The 18,050-nt window shown below is 40.7% G+C and overlaps 1 protein-coding gene across 1 annotated transcript in view; it reads right to left on the minus strand.

Moving 5' to 3' along the window:
* Nucleotides 1-362: 362 nt before the first annotated feature.
* The window catches only part of LOC127648042 (sphingosine 1-phosphate receptor 2-like), a 30,757-nt gene continuing 13,069 nt past the window's right edge, over nt 363-18,050 (minus strand). The window contains exon 2 of the mRNA XM_052132620.1: nt 363-2,072. Within this exon, the coding sequence (XP_051988580.1) occupies nt 854-1,966 (1,113 nt within the window). The 5' untranslated portion in view covers nt 1,967-2,072 and the 3' untranslated portion in view covers nt 363-853. The remainder of the gene's footprint in view (nt 2,073-18,050) is intronic.

The following is an 18,050-nucleotide window of genomic DNA, read 5'->3' on the forward strand; positions in this document are numbered from 1 at the left end:
TGTAATCAAAGGGCATTATGTGTATCAAGGAAGTAGATAAATACATTAGAAGTTCTGCAAGCATGCATGGTGGTTTGGCTCACATGGAGTGCATTGTCAATCCTTATTTTAATCTGTCCATCAAAGTGGTAGCCTACTTGTGGATTAATTTTGTATGTTGCATGTGACTTCTGATAGATTGTTCGGCATACCAGAAATATACAATCCCAAACTGTCTAGAAGTCTACAAAGTGCATTATCTTCAACTTTGATTTATTACGAGAGGGAAATTGCAACACGTTTCCATTTTGGATTTGGCTTTTAGTTTGCATACATGTGGGGAAAAAAATATTTTCAAGGTGTAAATACCTCTAAATGTAAAAAGTGGTGGATAAACAGTTGTTAAGTGAGTTTCATTAGGGAATAGTCATGAACCTTTGCAAGCATAGAAGCATCAAAGGACACAAGGATGTCTGGTACCAAAGCTGTGATATTTGCTCATAGTCCATAGGTTATGATTGTGATTCTTGATTCTTAAAGCATCCATGAGGTCTCTGAACACTTCTGCGTTGTCTCTTGCCTACAAGAGGAATCCTCAGTTCAGTTCTCGGTTCTCCTCAGCTTCACTCCCCTCCCATCTTCAAAAACCTTCAGACACAGCTAGTGCAGTCCTGCATAATGTTTGTGTTTGTTGCTGTGGTACTCCATTGAACTCGAGCTCTAAATAGTCCATAGGTAATGATTGTCATTCTTGTTCCTTAAAGCATCCATGAGGTCTCTGAACACTTCGGTGTTGTCTCTTACCTCCAAGAGGATTCCACAGTTCAGTTCTCAGTTCTCTTCAGCTTAACTCCCCTCCCATCTTCAAAAACCTTCAGACACAGGTAGTGCAGTCCTGCATAATGGGAGTTGACTGATGTTCATGTTTGTTGGTGCAGTGCTCCATTGAACTCGAGCTCTTGAGTGGCACCATGCAGCGGTGCGGAGGTCTGCCACAGTTGAGCAGCCCCCAGCAGCACAGAACCCTGAGGAACTCCTTCCTCATGTCCTTACTCCGCAACATGTAGATCAAGGGGTTCAGTGCCGAGTTCAGGGTGGCAATGCCGAAGAAGATGCCAGCATTATTGAGGATAGGGCATTTTTTCATTGTACATGAAGTGTCCAGGAGAAGGATGGTGAATGCAGGTAGCCAACACACGATGAACACACCAAGCACAATAGTGACCGTCTTCAGGAGAGCATATGCTGGAGAATTGGTGGCCTCTTGGTGACTGGTACGCACAATAAGGTAGATGCGAACATAAAGGATCACAATGGACAGTAGAATGATGCTAATGATGGTGACAACAAACAGGATGTAGTATCTGGAGTTGAGAGGCAGGACAGCGGAGCAGTCCCCTAGGTTATTGATGCAGTTCCAACCAATAATGGGAAGACCTCCCACAAAGATGGACATAGCCCAGCACGTGCCAATCAGAAGAAACATTCGGCAGGTTTTGTTGGAGCCGTAGACCTTGACCTTGGTGATGGCAATGTAGCGCTCTATAGCGATGGCCAGCAGGCTGAAAACTGAGGCACCCAGTGCAATGAAAGCAGTGCCCTCTCGTATAAACCACTGGACAGGCGTCAATTGAAATGTCTGAGGCCCTGACAGGAAGATGTTGGCAATATAAGCGGACCCAGCAAGTAAGTCAGAGAAGGCCAAGTTCCCGATAAAGAAGAACATGGCTGAATGAAACTTCTTATTGCGTAACACGGCTATGAGCACCAAGAGGTTTTCAAAGATGATGATACTGCAGATGATCACAAATAAAATGTTCAGGGAGCTAAGGGTCTCTTTATTTTCCATGCGCTCATTTAATTCACCCTGGGTCATCTGTTTGGCAACGAGATAATGGACCTTTATGAGGGTCTTGTTTGAGTACTGGGAGTATTTGCTCATGGTGACTGTTTTGCAAAGCCCTGCAAACTTATGGCCAGCAGTCATTCAGAGGGCAGCTTGTCTGAGCTTTTCTGGGCCAGCAGGGGTAGAGGAAATGAGACGCCAGGCCCAAAGTCACGTCTCAACGGCCCAGGAATCTCTTCAGTGTCACCTGAAAACAAAAACAAAACACAACAGTATAATTAGACTACTGTCAAGCCATCAAAGGTGAATCTATCAAACAAAATGTAATATAGGCTACTTAAGAGACAAAGTGTGTAATATCTGCCAAAAGCACAACCAAACAGAATCACAAACTGTTTGTTTGTGTGGGCCAACTGGTCCAAACATAACAATATTGGCTAAATCAGTGGTTAAGTTTGGGGCTGGGCTACCTGTTATTGCAAACAATAGAAGATGAAGTGTTTGAAACTTTTTAGAAAACAGCCCTTAATTGTGCAATTCTGTTTGCTGCTGCTTACACACTTTACTTTAAGGGCTATCCTTACATGTTGAAAATCAAAAATAACTCAAGCGGAGTTCTGGAATTTCCCCTTTGATCAAACACTCACTGTGCTAGAACTGTCTTTCAGCTACAATCTGTTCATGCCCTATGAACTAAGATTAGGTAGAGAAGTGCATTAACTGTTTTCTACACCCACACCTAACTGCAGGAAGAACTGTAAGTTAAGGTCTGCTACTCTCTACTCTGACTCACAAAGCATTTAATGTCATGTCAAATCCTAACCTCACCAGCCATCAGGGCAATATATTTCCCCTAATCTAAAATCCTCTTTCAACTGGTAATGAGTAAATACAGACATGGGAAATGCTGAGGTTGACGTTTTTGCTTATTCTACAATGTTCATCCTACTGCAGCTTAAGAGAGTGATATTGTTATGACTCATCAGGACAGCCACAATCCAAGGATTCATTTCGTTTCATTCTGAGCAAGAACTGTTTTTTTCCATTTCATCCAGTTCAGTAGTTCCGCAGCCTCCATTTCAAAAGGTTACCGGTTAGAACAAAATAAAAGAACGGTTAATATAGTTATTTTTATCATGACAGTGCACTGTGCTGTGGTGGATTTATCAGCATAGAAATCATAACAAGCAGTTAATTAACAGTTAAGTTTAATTTTATTTACAGATCTGCTTCTCAGTCAAAACCTGGCAGCATCAAATCTGTATTAATGCATCATATTAGGGCTGCACGATTTGGAAAAATAGTAATATTGCGGTTATTTTGAAAAATATTGCGATTTGAACTGCGATTATGATGGTAATGTTTTCCACATGTTCAACTGCGAAAAGGCTTCTGGGGATTTCACACTTGAGCCCTCTTAAAACGAACCAAACTGAGACCTTTTTTCAGTTCAACCACAAACAAATAAATATATAAACGGTGAAACAAAATTCTTCTTCATATTCAAATGTTACCGTCCACCGTGTACCCATTTTTGTCCATTTTGTGATCGGGTCTCAGCCCACTAATCATCATCATTAGTTTTTGAAACACAGTCAACTTGAATATTAGGGATGCTCCAATCAGGATTTTAACATCCGATACGATCTCCAATTTTCTTTTCATCTCATCAATCGATGCTGATCATTTCACTTTTATCAGCAGCTCTGTCAAAACTGGTTATATGTAAGTTTTCTGCTTAATGTCGCTGTTAACTAAATTTCCCTGTTGGTAAAACCATAGTTGTTGCTGTCAAAAATAATGTTGGTTGATTGAATAATGCAATAAACATAAAATATTATTTTAAAATATAAATGTTACTCTTTATTCTAGGCCTTAAAAACTAGTTGGCTTTTGCAAATTATTCTTAACTATATAAAATAGTCCTAAAGAATGAGGCTTAATGTCAAACTGAAGTTGAACTGATTACCCATTGGTGTAATTACATTTAAAGTGATAATTTGGTTAGTTTGTCACCATTTAATTTATCATATTCAATATTTTATTATATTTAATTTAGTAATGCATTATAGTATAGTAATTAAATATTTAATATAGATTTATTATATGTACGGACACTCTCTCGTGAGGTAAACAAATGACAGGATAAAGAAGAGAAGTTTCTGGACTCTACAGGTATTCCTGTTAATGCTGTTTGCTCCGCAATCATTTAATAAAGATGTTTGAATTATACCCCATCTTGTATTCCACGTTATTATTATGATAACTGTGCATTGCAGAGACTGAGATGCTGCTATAATAATAATAAAAAACACTTCAAGCAGGACGCGCTAGTTTAGTGTAACTAAAGCGCTTAGTGCATGTAAGCAAACGGAACCGAACTCGGATCACTTCTGTTACTCTAAGCATGAGAGGGAGTTCTGGAGCACAGAACTGCTCTGAAAACAACAATACTCTACTTAACATAGACGGGACAGAGCAGCGCAAATAAACTTTGAGGGAAGCAGAATATTTATTAATTTAATTAAATTAAAATTAAATTGCAGCCCTTCCAGTTTAATAATCGCACAAGGTAATTTTGCTGTTTCGATTTTATTTTGATTAATTGTGCAGCCCTAAATCATATCTAACAATAATTCATTGAAGACTTGAAACCAATTGAGAAATATACCTCTAATAATGTTTTCCTAATATCTGGATTAACAGTACATGTATACTATATATAGTAATTATACATAGTTGTTAAAAAAGGTCATCCACATCGGGCAATTAGGCAAAGAAATGTGTGAGGCAGCAGTTTCCTTAAGGATCAAAGCTCGCGTTTCATTTTTTCGGGCAACATGAAGTAGTGTAGTTCCAAAAATGTACTGTGATAAACCCTTTGGCTTCATTAAAAAATTATCAAATCAAAATTAACACCGACATTTAAAAATTACTTTTTCACTCCAGAACAATTGAAAATCACTTTATGGTTTTCGTTAGTTTTTGTTTATTGAACCATTTTTAGTCCCTGCCACAAACCAACAATGTCTACTGGTAAGAAATTGTTATACATCTAATAAAGCCTCTGCCAAATGGTTAACTTTGGAAATGGATTAAGGAAATGCAATTTTTTTTACCTTAGTGTCAAAATCAAATGCAAACAAGCTTTTGGTTAAATTAAAAAGAGATATAAACGTTTGATTTCTTGGATCTCTCCTCAATATCTAAATTGGATAACTACTATAAACTTTGTTCGATAAGAGCCGAAAATGTGTCTGAACTGTTGGCACTGATCCATGGCACTCATGGGGGAAGAGTTGAGTTTGGATCTGGTTTGTATCATGTCTCGATCCGGATCCCACCTCCCCTCCCCATCATTTCCTGTTCTCTCTGTCTTATGTTTCTTTTGAAATAAATTGCTAAAGGCTTAAAAAAAAAAAAAAGTTTACAAGTAAAAATGTAAAGTGCAGCTAAAGTATGTGTAAGTAAAGTTTAATGTCCTTGGGTATGTGAGAAGTCTCATTCAATTAAATGCTGAAGACTAAAGGCCAAAGAATATAGTACGTCGGTTTTCCGCGTGCTGGTCCATCAAATGTCATCATCAGCACAGTGCAAATGAACTGTCCATGTGCAAATTTCTGTACACACATCTTAGACATTATTGCACAAAGTTGAGGAGTGTATGCGTCGAATGCACCGTACGGTAAGAGAATACTTTTGAAAAAGTATTGAGTGCTTGGCTGTGCGTGACATGGAATATCACACGTAAAAACAAAGTATACCATAGCCTTAACTTGCATTTCTGGCTAGAACATCTCTAGGTTGCTGGTTACACCTACTAATGAGATATGATTGAAAGGTTGCCCCGCTAAGTGGAAGGTCTGAACTTTGTTGCTCCTGACCAAATGACTCTACTACCCAAGACTGATCAGCACAGTCAGAGAAAAGCTGCCAAAGCTTCAACCCTGAAAGGAGCAAATCCCCAATGAGGCCAGAGTGACTATAGAGAACAAGCAGCCATGTGGAATGGCATCTGGAGACAAAGGCAGGAATCCGAGATATCTGCATGAAGCACACACCTCATACACTCCACATCACTGTTTGCTGCACTGTTTGCTGCATACCAGGAAATAAGTCTCAGTCACCAATAAGAAGACAATAAGGTGCAGCTATGCAGACAGTACACCAAATCTGCTGCCAAATGCCAACAATATCCAGCAAGGCCATATCCTTGAGCAGACGCAAAAGAACAATGGCTTTCTTGTCCAGGTTATGTATAATTTGATACTCTCCAATGGTGCACTGGTCCAAAATTACACCATACAACTACATCATTCCATTCAAACTATTTAAATACAGAGCAAGAATAAAGTCCCTTGGCTGTTGTTCTATTCCACAGTTCACGGTTCATATCTCTCACATTGTAAACGACCATCTCTGCGACAATTCAAAACTTGACTTTACCATCAAAATCTGTGAGTTGCCTTCTCAGAAAAGGACACATTTTGAGACAGCTCTATGAACACGAATGTCCACCCACTGAAATTTCACTCTCACAATGTGTTAGAGTGGGTAGTTTCGTTGTTGACAACTTGTGCTTGTGACTTCACTGTGTTGTCTGGAAGGTCTTTCTCACATGCACTCACCGTGGAGACCTTAGCTGTCTTTCATCTAGGGATTTGACAGCATGTGAAACCTGATGGTCTGGTTTGTCGTCAGTGCTGTCTCCAGCCTGCCCTATTTCATCATTACCCCCCGCCCTGTCCTTCATCACAGTTTGGAGGGGATGTCTGATCCTCCTCTCTGTAAGAGTAGGGCTGATGTTCATGAACAAATGAATGCGCTGTTGGCATTCAGCCTATTTTTTCTCTCAACTTTTACAGAAAACATATTAATCACACTAAAAGGTAAATCTAGATAGATACTAAGTAGGGCATGTATTTATGCATAATATGAATACAGCTCAAATAGTGGACAGTTCAGTCTTCCTATACAATTTGCTCTGAGCTAAATATTTAAAAACGTTGTTACAGGCCAGAGGAAGTGTTCTTGGTGTCAGAAAACTAACATCCTGTGATACTTCATAGCTTAGCGGCAAGACAGTACGTGTGGGAAAGGTTCGCAGAGCAGAGGAAGTTTATACGGATTCTTACAGGTGTAGAACATGTGGCAGGAAATGAGCTGAAGCAAAGCAACAAGCAGTTTTTGCTTCACATTTTCAATCCGGTGCAGAAACCAAATGTCGGTTGGCTAAACAAAACAGCCTATAGCTACAAGAAAGAACTGTCTAAATATCAATTACAATAAACAATTTGCTTTAGTTTAGACAATTATAGAATTGAATAAAGGCAGCCCGATATAACAGCTTATTCAAATAATCATAACGATAGTTGCTTTTTGGAACTGGGGAAAGAAAATCTATTCAGTTACAAATAAAAATTCTTGAGCCAAATTATTTAAAATTTGTCTCCCTGATGAAAAATAAGTTTTTATTTAATAAAAATCTTAATGCTACAATGATTCATTGATAAATATAGGAAGCTATATTTGTGCAGAGTTCCATATAGCAGGTTTTCGCTCTGAAAAGTTTTGTCTCTTTAATTCTTTACATTTAGTCTTGAATGCACCGCTTGTTTACTGTCAGACGTCAAAATCCTCTGCTGTGAACAATGTCCCTGTTATTATGCATAATCCAAGTTTATTTGAGAGGTGTTGTGTAGAGTATTTGTCAGAAGTCATTCTGCAGATTCTGTCTGACATTGCTTTAATAAATAGTTTATCTGTAATAAAGGCTTATCAAACTGCTGGATGCTCTACATGTTGTGTCCCCGCAATATAATCTAACAGCCAGTGTATTAATTCGCAGTGGCAGGTCATTTTGTAAATTTACCTGCCACTGTCGACAAAAAATGCAGCTAGTCACAAAGACGCATGCTTGAGGAAACACACCTGATTATATTTTGAAGAACAAACTTAAGAAATGCTGGCAATGCGTGTGTCTGATTTGCTTTTTTATTCAGAAGTTCAATTGCACTTTTGCGCCAGCATGCACAGAGCGGTCACGTCTTGCAGAACAAACGCAAATGGTGAGTTCTCACTTTTTTTCCCTCTGTCAGTCATCTGGTTTGACAGAATAGCGTTGTCTATGAGAACGCTGCATAGGATCTCATTATGCATATGCAAATGTCATACAACGGCATTGGGACTACAGGTGAATTGTCATGTCATAATTCAGTACAGCCCCAGACATGCTTCTTGAACAAGTTTACTTTTAGTTTCCATTTGTATGTTGCAAAATTATCATTATGGTATTATACATTATATTTTATCTTCTAAAAATAACTAAATTAGTTTGATAAGTTCATATATTGTATATATTTATTTGTTGAATATAAATGGACATAATGCAGCCATATACATGGGTTCCTTTGCACTAACTAGTCGCCTAGCTCAGACATGGCACTGACTGGTCGATTGGTACTTTAAAATTGGTAGTTTTGCACATCCCTGCCTTTTACTTGCAAATTATATATTACACAGTGAAAACCATTGTCATTTCAGACACAACTGTTCTTCCATTGACATTTCTTTCTGAGAAAAACTTTAATCTTTTTAGCTTTCTATGCAGTTTTTATATCAAAACATCAAATCACAATACTTAGAGAACTGATATTCTATATCGAGAAATAATATTGAATTGGGAGGTCTGTAGCAATTCCCAGCCCTAGTTGCCGATATTTAATTTAAATGTTTTCCCAAAGAAAATTGTATTCCTTATCAGTAAACTTCATCTGGTGAAATATATACGCACGTGCGCGCAAAAAAATCTATCTGGTTAATCAATAGGTTTTAAAATGCTTCATTTGGTAAACACCCACATACAGAGTATTGTAACAGAGCCAAATCTCTGTAATTTCAAAATAAGAGTCCCAGGTGTGTTTTGGGTTTGTTTAAAGTAAAATGACGTGTTATGCACCAAATGTTAATTTCTCTGGTTGTTATTATTAGGAAACGTGTTAGAACACGTCCACTTTGGCATTTCAATGGAAATAAAAATGTAAATGGAAGTTGAAGCTACTGTGGCTGTTTCATTAAATATAATAAATTCCTTCTTGCATTTTAGTGCGTGCATGACAAAATGCTCTGAAGAACTTCATGTTTGCTAGTGTTCATTGGCAGATGCCTTATATCTGGAAGCGAAAGCGTGCCAGATTGTTTTGTGAGGTCATAGCCAATCCTTTTGATGCATTTTAGAATATAAAGAGAATATTAGAATATTAATGAATTATGTATTCACATAACTTGAGGCAACTTCACATGACATTTTTTATATGTATCTAATCTATACAGCATTTCTATCCACCGCTAGTGAGCACCTATGTTTTTAATGCGAGATTGGAGATTTTCTTCACATTTTGACGTTTCCATGCAGCATTTTTATACAAAATCCCAAAATTTGCATTAAAAAACATTAATGGAAACAAGATGGAAACCCAGCTACTGTTACGGTACACAAGACAACCATCTGATTTATATTCAAGTCTTCACTGAGTTTGACTGTCTCCCACTGCAAAGTTACTGAAACCTGAACTGAGGACCCCAGTCTTGGGCACTGCCCCGCCCACACCAGTGACAGCTCGACAAAGGCCCCAGGTGTAGTTTACACTTCCCAGCAATACCTGATAAGCCCCAATTAGTGGTGTCTCAGCAACCAAGTTTCCCCAAAACACACCCGTTTCCAAACACCAGTTACCTCGTTCTCCAGAAAATGTCAACTCTTTGCAGCTTGCATGCATATCTGTCACCCAACCACACACACAGCCTAACTGACAAATGTTTCACTTCAGTTTATTACTGCGGATTCTGATATTTGCCATCGGAATGTATGCTTAAATCAGTCTTACAGTCACTATACAGGTCTAACGTTATTTGTCCAGATGACATTGGTGGATAAGGCCAAATTAAACAATATGCAAATGAGGCTAAGTCTGTTTTTCTCTCTCTTTAAAAATGATCCCCCAGCATTCTAGCAGATAACATGCTATTTTTTGGAATATTATTTATCAAGCTTCCTTTACACCACATATTTAGTGCAGTGTGAAGGTTGGCTCTTTAGCTGTGGTCTGTCATGTATGGATGGGTAAAGTTCCCATAGAAATCATGATGATGTTAGCAATCTGTAAAGTGCTTCAGTCATTGACACACTACCAATTCAACATCCTGTACCTGACGTGATATGTATTAGCAAGAATACACCACATTCTCCTGCCTCTACCACAACTGCACCATCACCCAGAGCTTATTCTCAAGGAGTTTTGTAAAACACCTCAGATTAATGCAAAACATTATGAACCCCAAATCAAGCAAACGCAAACATGCTGAATAGTTGTTATAGTTTAAACCCGTATGACTTTCTTTCATGAAAAAAAACATTTTTATACTTGTTTTTTGTATTACAGAGACACTGTAACAAGTAATATCAAAATATAAGTCCATAGCACATGGTCATTACACTTATTTATACCTTGGCCTGGAGAACTGTATAATTACATCATACATAATTGTATTGATTGTCTAGCTATGACTATGCTCCATAATAGCAGATCTAAGAGGGTAAAACAGAGTACTCATAGGCATGGGGGGGAGGGAAAAGGGAGGGAGGAAAATTCCATCTGTTGGCAAGGCCAGAAAAGTAATGAGTCAAAGCCAGTCAATTCAGTGAAGGTGATACAACACAGACTATCCTCTGGTTCCAAGATCACAAAGCTCTATTCAACACTCATTCTACCCTACTACTGAGCTAGGTATGACACAAAGTTAAAGTTGACTACTTCCATGATGGGGAAAAACATACTTCCTAAAAAGTATATATAGAATGAAACAAACAAACTTCTAACAAAATTACAACTTCAAGAAGCACCATCTTATACATTTAAATTTTTCAGGTTAAATACATGTTCAGCTTAATCAACAGTGTCTATGGCAAGTTGTCGATTAACACAGAAAGTAATTTAGACTAATTACCTTTTTTTTTGTTTAAAAAAAAAAAAACAAAAAAAACAAAATGCACTTCAAGTCGATGGGGCAAATGTTGCACGCACTCACTGTTGAAGTCAATGAGGCAACTGGAAGTAAGATTTTTGTGTTTTTACAAACGTTTACAAATGACATTTATCTGTGTCTGTGGTTGGTTATTTAAGTGACATGCTACAGATACAGAAGATAACAGCTTAACTTGTTTTTAACCCAGAAAATCTTTTAAAAGCTAGAGCAAGTTGTCTGGCGGTGAAGCAAAGTTTGTGGGTATTATAAACATTCATCCACAAACACACCAAGAAAACCACCCATCAGATTTTAATGCTCAGACTGCACATTGGCCAGTAACACAACATCACCGCAAGTTGCTGAGCTGCATCTGACATGGCACACAGCACTGTTGTGCTCTCATGATTCAAGATGCATGTGGCACTAAAGCAAGCCTTGACAAAAATGCATTCAGACCAGCCTAGTGCACTACTATGCCTTAGTGCAGTGGTTCCCAACCTTTTTATCTTATTTACTCACAGTCGATCAGAACAGCTCAGGTACCCGTTCATCGAAACCAAACCAAATACTTTTAACTCCTATTACATTGGATCTCATTAAGCATTATCATGAATTTTATCGAAGTGGCAATTATTACGATGATTTACAGACTTGTCATTTAGCTTCACCTATAAATGGGACACCTGAGCGTGTTTGTCTTAACAAGTTTTAAAAGATCTGGGGGCAACTATAGAGAAACTATCCCTGAGAAGGACCTAACATTAATTCATTTATATGAAATCCAGAAGGGATGTTTAACAAAAGTCAAGTCATTTGCATTCTTGTAGAGTGGAATTAATCTGTCATCGAGATCAAGAAGTATGAAATTACCCTCAAGTCTTATTCACACAAATTGGCAAAGCTTTCATATACTATTTTGTGTACTTTCCTTAAAGTGATAGTTCATTAGTCATAATGAAAAACATGAGGGTAAGTAAATTATGACAGTTTCCATTTTTCTGTGAAATGTCTGAAACTAACATAATTCATAAGCTTAATCGCAGTTAGTTATTTTAACCAGTTGAGAATGGTCACAAATTCTGTTTTATAGGTTTAATGACAACCTTTCCAAGTCGCAACTGGAACCTACTGAAGTACTCTGGTTGTGAATTATAGTGTGCTGGTGCTGTCACTCTGCAAAAAAAGCCTGGGGCCTCCTCTCACACTCTCACAGAGCTCTCACCATTATGACTATCCATCGATCAGCAGCACGAAAGCGCCATGGTTCCTAGAACTGAAGAGTATTTTTAAAGTTAGCATCAGGGTCCACAGACAGACACAGTACTCCTCCAACACTGAAAATCAGGTTATGATGTAACAGATTATGCTGTAAACAAAGTGCAGAGTAATTACATTTTGTGTTGCGTCCTAGTAGGTTATTCAGATTTTACTCATCAGCAGTCTGTCCCAGCCTCCCTTGCAATAATCTCCTCTCTTATCTTTGGGTCATGGATGAGCACTGAAGATAGTCTCGCACATTATCGCAGAAACAAAACAAAAACACAGCAATGACACTATTATCTGTGTTTCTCAACTGAAAAACAAACAAACATATTGATGAAATGATGAAATACCGACATACACAGCTTTCGTTATGTCTCCATAAGACATTAACCTTGAAAGCGCATCATCCTGTGATATTTCTATGCTACAGTAGTGTTCTGTGAAAAACAGCTTTAAGATTAAACCACAGATAAATTGCTGCATTCAGCTGCAATGCACACTTGTGATGGTATTTCACAGATGCCACTCAACTTCAGAATGGCAAGAAAAAGGCTGGCACCTCAAGACTTTTCAAGCTTTTAAACAGCTCCCCAGAGCTCTGCAATAGGGCTGCAACTAATGATCATTTTTATAATTGACTAATCTAATGATTATTGGAAGGATTATTCGACTATTCGTCTATTAAAGCAACGATTAATCATTAGCTCTTAACTGACTATTCATCTTGTGCCTCGACATAAAAGATTGTATTTACCATGAATACAACAATAATGTGGACAAAATCATCTTTTAAAAATATCTCTAAATGACATTCACTGAATTACAAGGAAAACAATATTTGGATGTTTATTATATTTAATTCATTGAAAAATCACTGCAAAAATTCCTATTGTTATCAAGTGTTTGTCTTGTTTCCATTTACAATAATCTAAAAGAGAGTGTTCCACACTGGTACCGAAACCCGGAGTCAATATATATATATATATATATATATATATATATATATATATATATATATATATATATATATATATTTTATTTTTTTTTAATTTTATTTTCTGCTCTGTTCGTTCCCGAGACGATGGAAGATGATCGCCCCGTAGAGTCCTCCCAGTTGGCAGGGGTCCTCCAGTCCCTCGCTGTATTACATCAGAGCCACCAACAATCCCTTCTTGAGCTCCGGCAGGACCAGGATCGCCGATTCTTTGAGATCATGCGGGCTCAAGCAGAGGACCGACATGCGATCCGGAGTCTTCTGAGCCAGGAGGCCGCCCCGGCTGCAGCCACGACCCCGGACCTCCGTGCCTTGTTGCCCCCGCCCGCGTTACAAAAGATGGGGGAGGCAGACGATCCGGAAGCGTTCTTGGATCTCTTCGAGTGGTCCGCCGAGATCTGGGGCTGGCCGCACGATCAATGGGCAGCTCGCCTCATTCCTCTTCTGTCCGGGGAAGCCCAGCTCGCGGCACAACAACTGCCGGCGGCGAACCTCCTGGCCTATGCGGATCTGAAGCGAGCCATCCTGCAACGGGTTGGTCGGAGCCCGGAGGAGAATCGCCAGCTCTTCCGAAGCATGAGGCTAGAGACTTCCGACCGCACGTTTGCCTTCGCTCAACGGCTCCGGGACGCCTGCCGGAGGTGGCTGCTAGTGGGGGACCGCGACGTCAAGGGAATCATCGACCAGGTGGTGCTGAAGCAGTTCGGCCAACGCTTGCATAGGAGAACGGCAGAGTGGGTCCAGTGCCACCGCCCGGCGTCACTGGAGGCAGCCGTCCGGCTTGCGGAGGACCACATGGCGGCGATCCCGAGGGCGGAGGAGCTCTCTCTCTCTCCCTCTCTTCCCCCTTCCCCTGTATGTTCCCCTGTTCCCTCCCCTTCCTTTCTGCCTCCCCGTTCTGTTTTCTCTCCAGGTCCCATTCCTGCCCCACGTAGGCGGGGAGGCCCCCTGAGACCAGCTTCCAGGCCATGGGAAGCAACACACTCCCCTTCCCCAACCTTCAGCCGCTCTCCCCCTCAGGTGGGGGCGCCCGCCGCCGCAGGTACAGACGTAGCGCCTGGGCCGGCCTGCTGGAGATGCAGAGACCCGGGCCACTTCCGGGATCAGTGTCCGCTGATGGAGGTGGGGACGGTGGTGCGGGTCCCCGATATCCAGCAGACTGCCCCCGATTGGGCTGGAGCGTACCGGTTTCCGGTAAGGATCAAGGGGGGTACTTACCAAGCATTGCTGGATACAGGGTGTAATCAGACCACCATCCACCAACGCTTGGTTCGACCCGGGGCTTTGGGCACAGCTAAGCTGGTGAGGGTGAGGTGTGTGCATGGGGATGTTCACAAGTATCCTATGGTGACCTTGCTGATAAAATTCCGGGGGGAAAAACATAGCTTGGAGGCTGCGGTTAGTTCCCGCCTCACTCATCCGCTGATTTTGGGGACTGATTGGCCGGGCTTTAAGAAAATGTTAAGGGGAATTTGTGCGGATGGGTCCTGCACTAAAATAGGTAGGTGTGCGATGCGTTGGCAGGGGAGGCGGAGCCGGGGCCGTCCTCGACGGCTTCAAGTCAGAATGACGAGGGAAGGGGCGAGGTTATCGCCCCTCCTCTCAGGGAATTCCCAGAGGGGGACTTTCCTTTGGAGCAGTCGCGGGACGAAACCCTCAAACACGCCTTTGACCAAGTGAGAGTAATTGATGGTCAAAAACTCCGGCCGGGCATCGCCATTTCATACCCTTATTTTTCCATTATAAATGACCGGTTATATAGAGTGACGCAGGACACTCAAACAAAAGAGAATGTGTCCCACAGTGATTGGTCCAGCCCGGTGGTTCTTGTTCCCAGGAGCGATGGGTCTGTTCGATTCTGTGTGGATTACAGAAAAGTCAACGCGGTGTCTAAATTTGACGCGTACCCAATGCCCCGTGTTGATGAACTGTTCGATCGGTTAGGTACTGCTCGGTTTCATTCGACCTTGGATTTAACGAAGGGTTATTGGCAGATCCCCTTGACACCAATGTCCCGTGAGAAAACCGCCTTCACCACGCCGTTTGGATTACACCAATTTGTGACGCTTCCTTTCGGTTTGTTTGGAGCACCGGCCACATTTCAGCGTCTCATGGATAGGATCCTCAGACCTCACACCGCGTATGCCACAGCAAATCCTAAGAAGTGCGCAATTGGGCATGTGGAGGTACGGTATCTGGGGTTCCACTTGGGTCATGGCCAGGTGCGTCCCCAAATTGACAAAACCGCGGCGATTGCGACTTGCCCTAGACCCAAGACCAAAAAGGGGGTGAGGCAGTTCCTGGGGCTGGCTGGCTATTATAGGAGGTTTGTGCCTAATTATTCGGATGTCACCAGCCCGCTGACTGACCTCACTAAAAAGGGGGCTCCAGATCCGGTCCAATGGTCTGAGCAGTGCCAACAGGCGTTTATACAGATTAAAGCTGCACTTTGTGGGGGGCCGCTTCTGCATGCACCTGACTTCTCTCTCCCTTTTGTATTGCAGACGGACGCTTCAGACAGAGGGCTGGGGGCCGTACTCTCGCAGGTGGTGGAGGGGGAGGAGCGCCCGGTGCTGTACATCAGCCGGAAGCTCTCCTTGAGGGAGACCAAGTACAGCACCGTAGAGAAGGAATGTCTGGCCATCAAGTGGGCGGTCCTCACGCTCCGATACTACCTGCTGGGGCGGGCCTCCACCCTCTGCTCGGATCACGGCCCACTCCAGTGGCTTCACCGCATGAAGGATACTAACGCCCGGATCACCCGTTGGTATCTGGCCCTCCAGCCTTTTAAGTTCAAGGTGGTCCACAGACCGGGGGTGCAGATGGCTGCCGCTGACTTCCTCTCCAGAAATGGGGGGGGGGGGGGGAGTGGTAGGCAGGCCGGATGACGCCCCGGCCTGAGTCAGGTGGTGGGGGTATGTGGCAGCGGGGCCGTGGTCAAGCACCCGTCCGGGACAGAAAAGCGGTAAGGGCGCTTACACCTGAGCTAAATTATGTCTAACACCTGTGTCTAATTTCAGTAAGCATGGGGAGAGCGGCATATAAAGCAGCAGCGACAGAGCCTCGGGGGAGAGAGAATGACAAGGAAACCCAGTGTTCCCACGAAGACATTATTGTGTACCCTGAAAAAGGAATAAAAACCCTGTTACCTGAAGACGTTTTCCTGTGTTTTCCCTCTCTCAGAGCGAGAGCGTTCCACATGTATATAAGCATATTTTTTCACTTGTTCATATTTCTGCAAGTGCAGTGAAGGCAAAATATACACTTGTATTCAATATATATTCTTTGAAAGCAAGTCTAAATATCTTATATGTTGCTTCTCAGGTAAATGCATCTTGTTTCAAGGATTTTTTTTTATATTTAAAAATATGAAATATACAGTACTGTGCAAATGTCTTTGGCACATACGATGTTTCACAAAAACATTTGTCTTAAGATGGTTATTTATATTTTCAGCTTTAGTGAGTCAATAGGAAATATAAATGTTAGACTACTTTTGCAAATAAAAAAGGTTAGAATAGAAGAACAGGGAGCCCTGTAACAGATGTCCTTGTTTTTAGCTGTTGGCTAGGAGTTGTCGGTGATTGACGTCATAACGGTGATATTATCAACTGGTGAATATGTTAATATCAAATAAATTAGCTAAAGAAACCCTTAGTTAAACAGAGAAATGCAATTTTTGTGTGTTCCTCTGCCGCTTTAACGTTAGCTAACCAGGAGGAGGAGTGTTTAACTTAACCTAAATAGATAATGTGAAATACTAAAGAGTGTTAGGCAACACCGATGTTCAAACTGAGTTTATTATTATTTTATGAGACAGTGTTTTCAAGTGCATCTTTTTTTCTTTTTTTTTTCAAGGTTGTGGTCTGGATCGTGTTCGAGTCCCAGATTGGAGGTGTTTTTTGTCTTTTCTTACGTTTCCGTCGTAACGGTAAGTTAAGCAACTAATTATGTACTTTACCTGTAGGTATTTAGTACATATTGCTTTTACTGGCCATAAAGTGCATACATTACAGAGTTATGACAATTGGCGAAACACTGGTTTGATAAATACTGTATTTTTTCTTGTGCTTGCAGGTTCATTCTGAGAATCAACCCTGATGGCACCAAATACCAATCAAATTCACACATCAAATTCACATTGCATTTTATTTTGGCTTGTTTCACTTTGAAAATGTGTACATTTTAGCTATGTTAAATTACAGATACATTACAGATGGCATGCATCCAGCTGCCAGTAAGTTACTGTAAAACTTACAGCAATCTTTTTACATTGTGTATAAACATGTATATGGTAAAAATGTCATATTTCCATTGGCTGGCATGCATTCGTCTTTTGATACTATTTGAGAAATATGGAAAAGCATATGGAAATATTTTCTGAGCGAGTGAAATGACCAAAGAGCACCGGCATATAAATCTACATATCTTTTAATAAACATATTTAACGTGCACGCCAAAATAATCTCTGAACCCAACTGTTGAAGCCTATACTTTTATTTTCTTTCCTTAAAAATAAACTGAATGCATTAACTAGATAGATATGACCTCCACTTAAGTTTTAAAATATAAAAGGCATATATACGCTGGAAATCAAGTGTGCAAATGATGAATGTTGAGATTAAATCTGACCTGACTGTTCACACCGAAGACACATTGGAAAAAAATCAGATACGCATCCAATTTATTTCCACATATGAAAGTGTCCCAGATCGGATTTGAAAACGTCACATTCAAAGCGATTTTGGCTGTGTCACATGCGAAGGAAAAAAAATCTGATTTGGGCCACATTCCACTGCAGTGTGAACACAGCCATAGTATAAATGTAAAATAAATTAAAATCTATATACTCCAGATGTTCAGAAATAATAGAATAAAATAAGGAAACTACAAAATACTTCTTAGCCAGTGTAAGTATAAATTTTTATCTAAGTTATCTAG

The sequence above is a fragment of the Xyrauchen texanus genome, chromosome 8, assembly GCF_025860055.1.
Source record: "Xyrauchen texanus isolate HMW12.3.18 chromosome 8, RBS_HiC_50CHRs, whole genome shotgun sequence".
NCBI lineage: Eukaryota > Metazoa > Chordata > Actinopteri > Cypriniformes > Catostomidae > Xyrauchen > Xyrauchen texanus.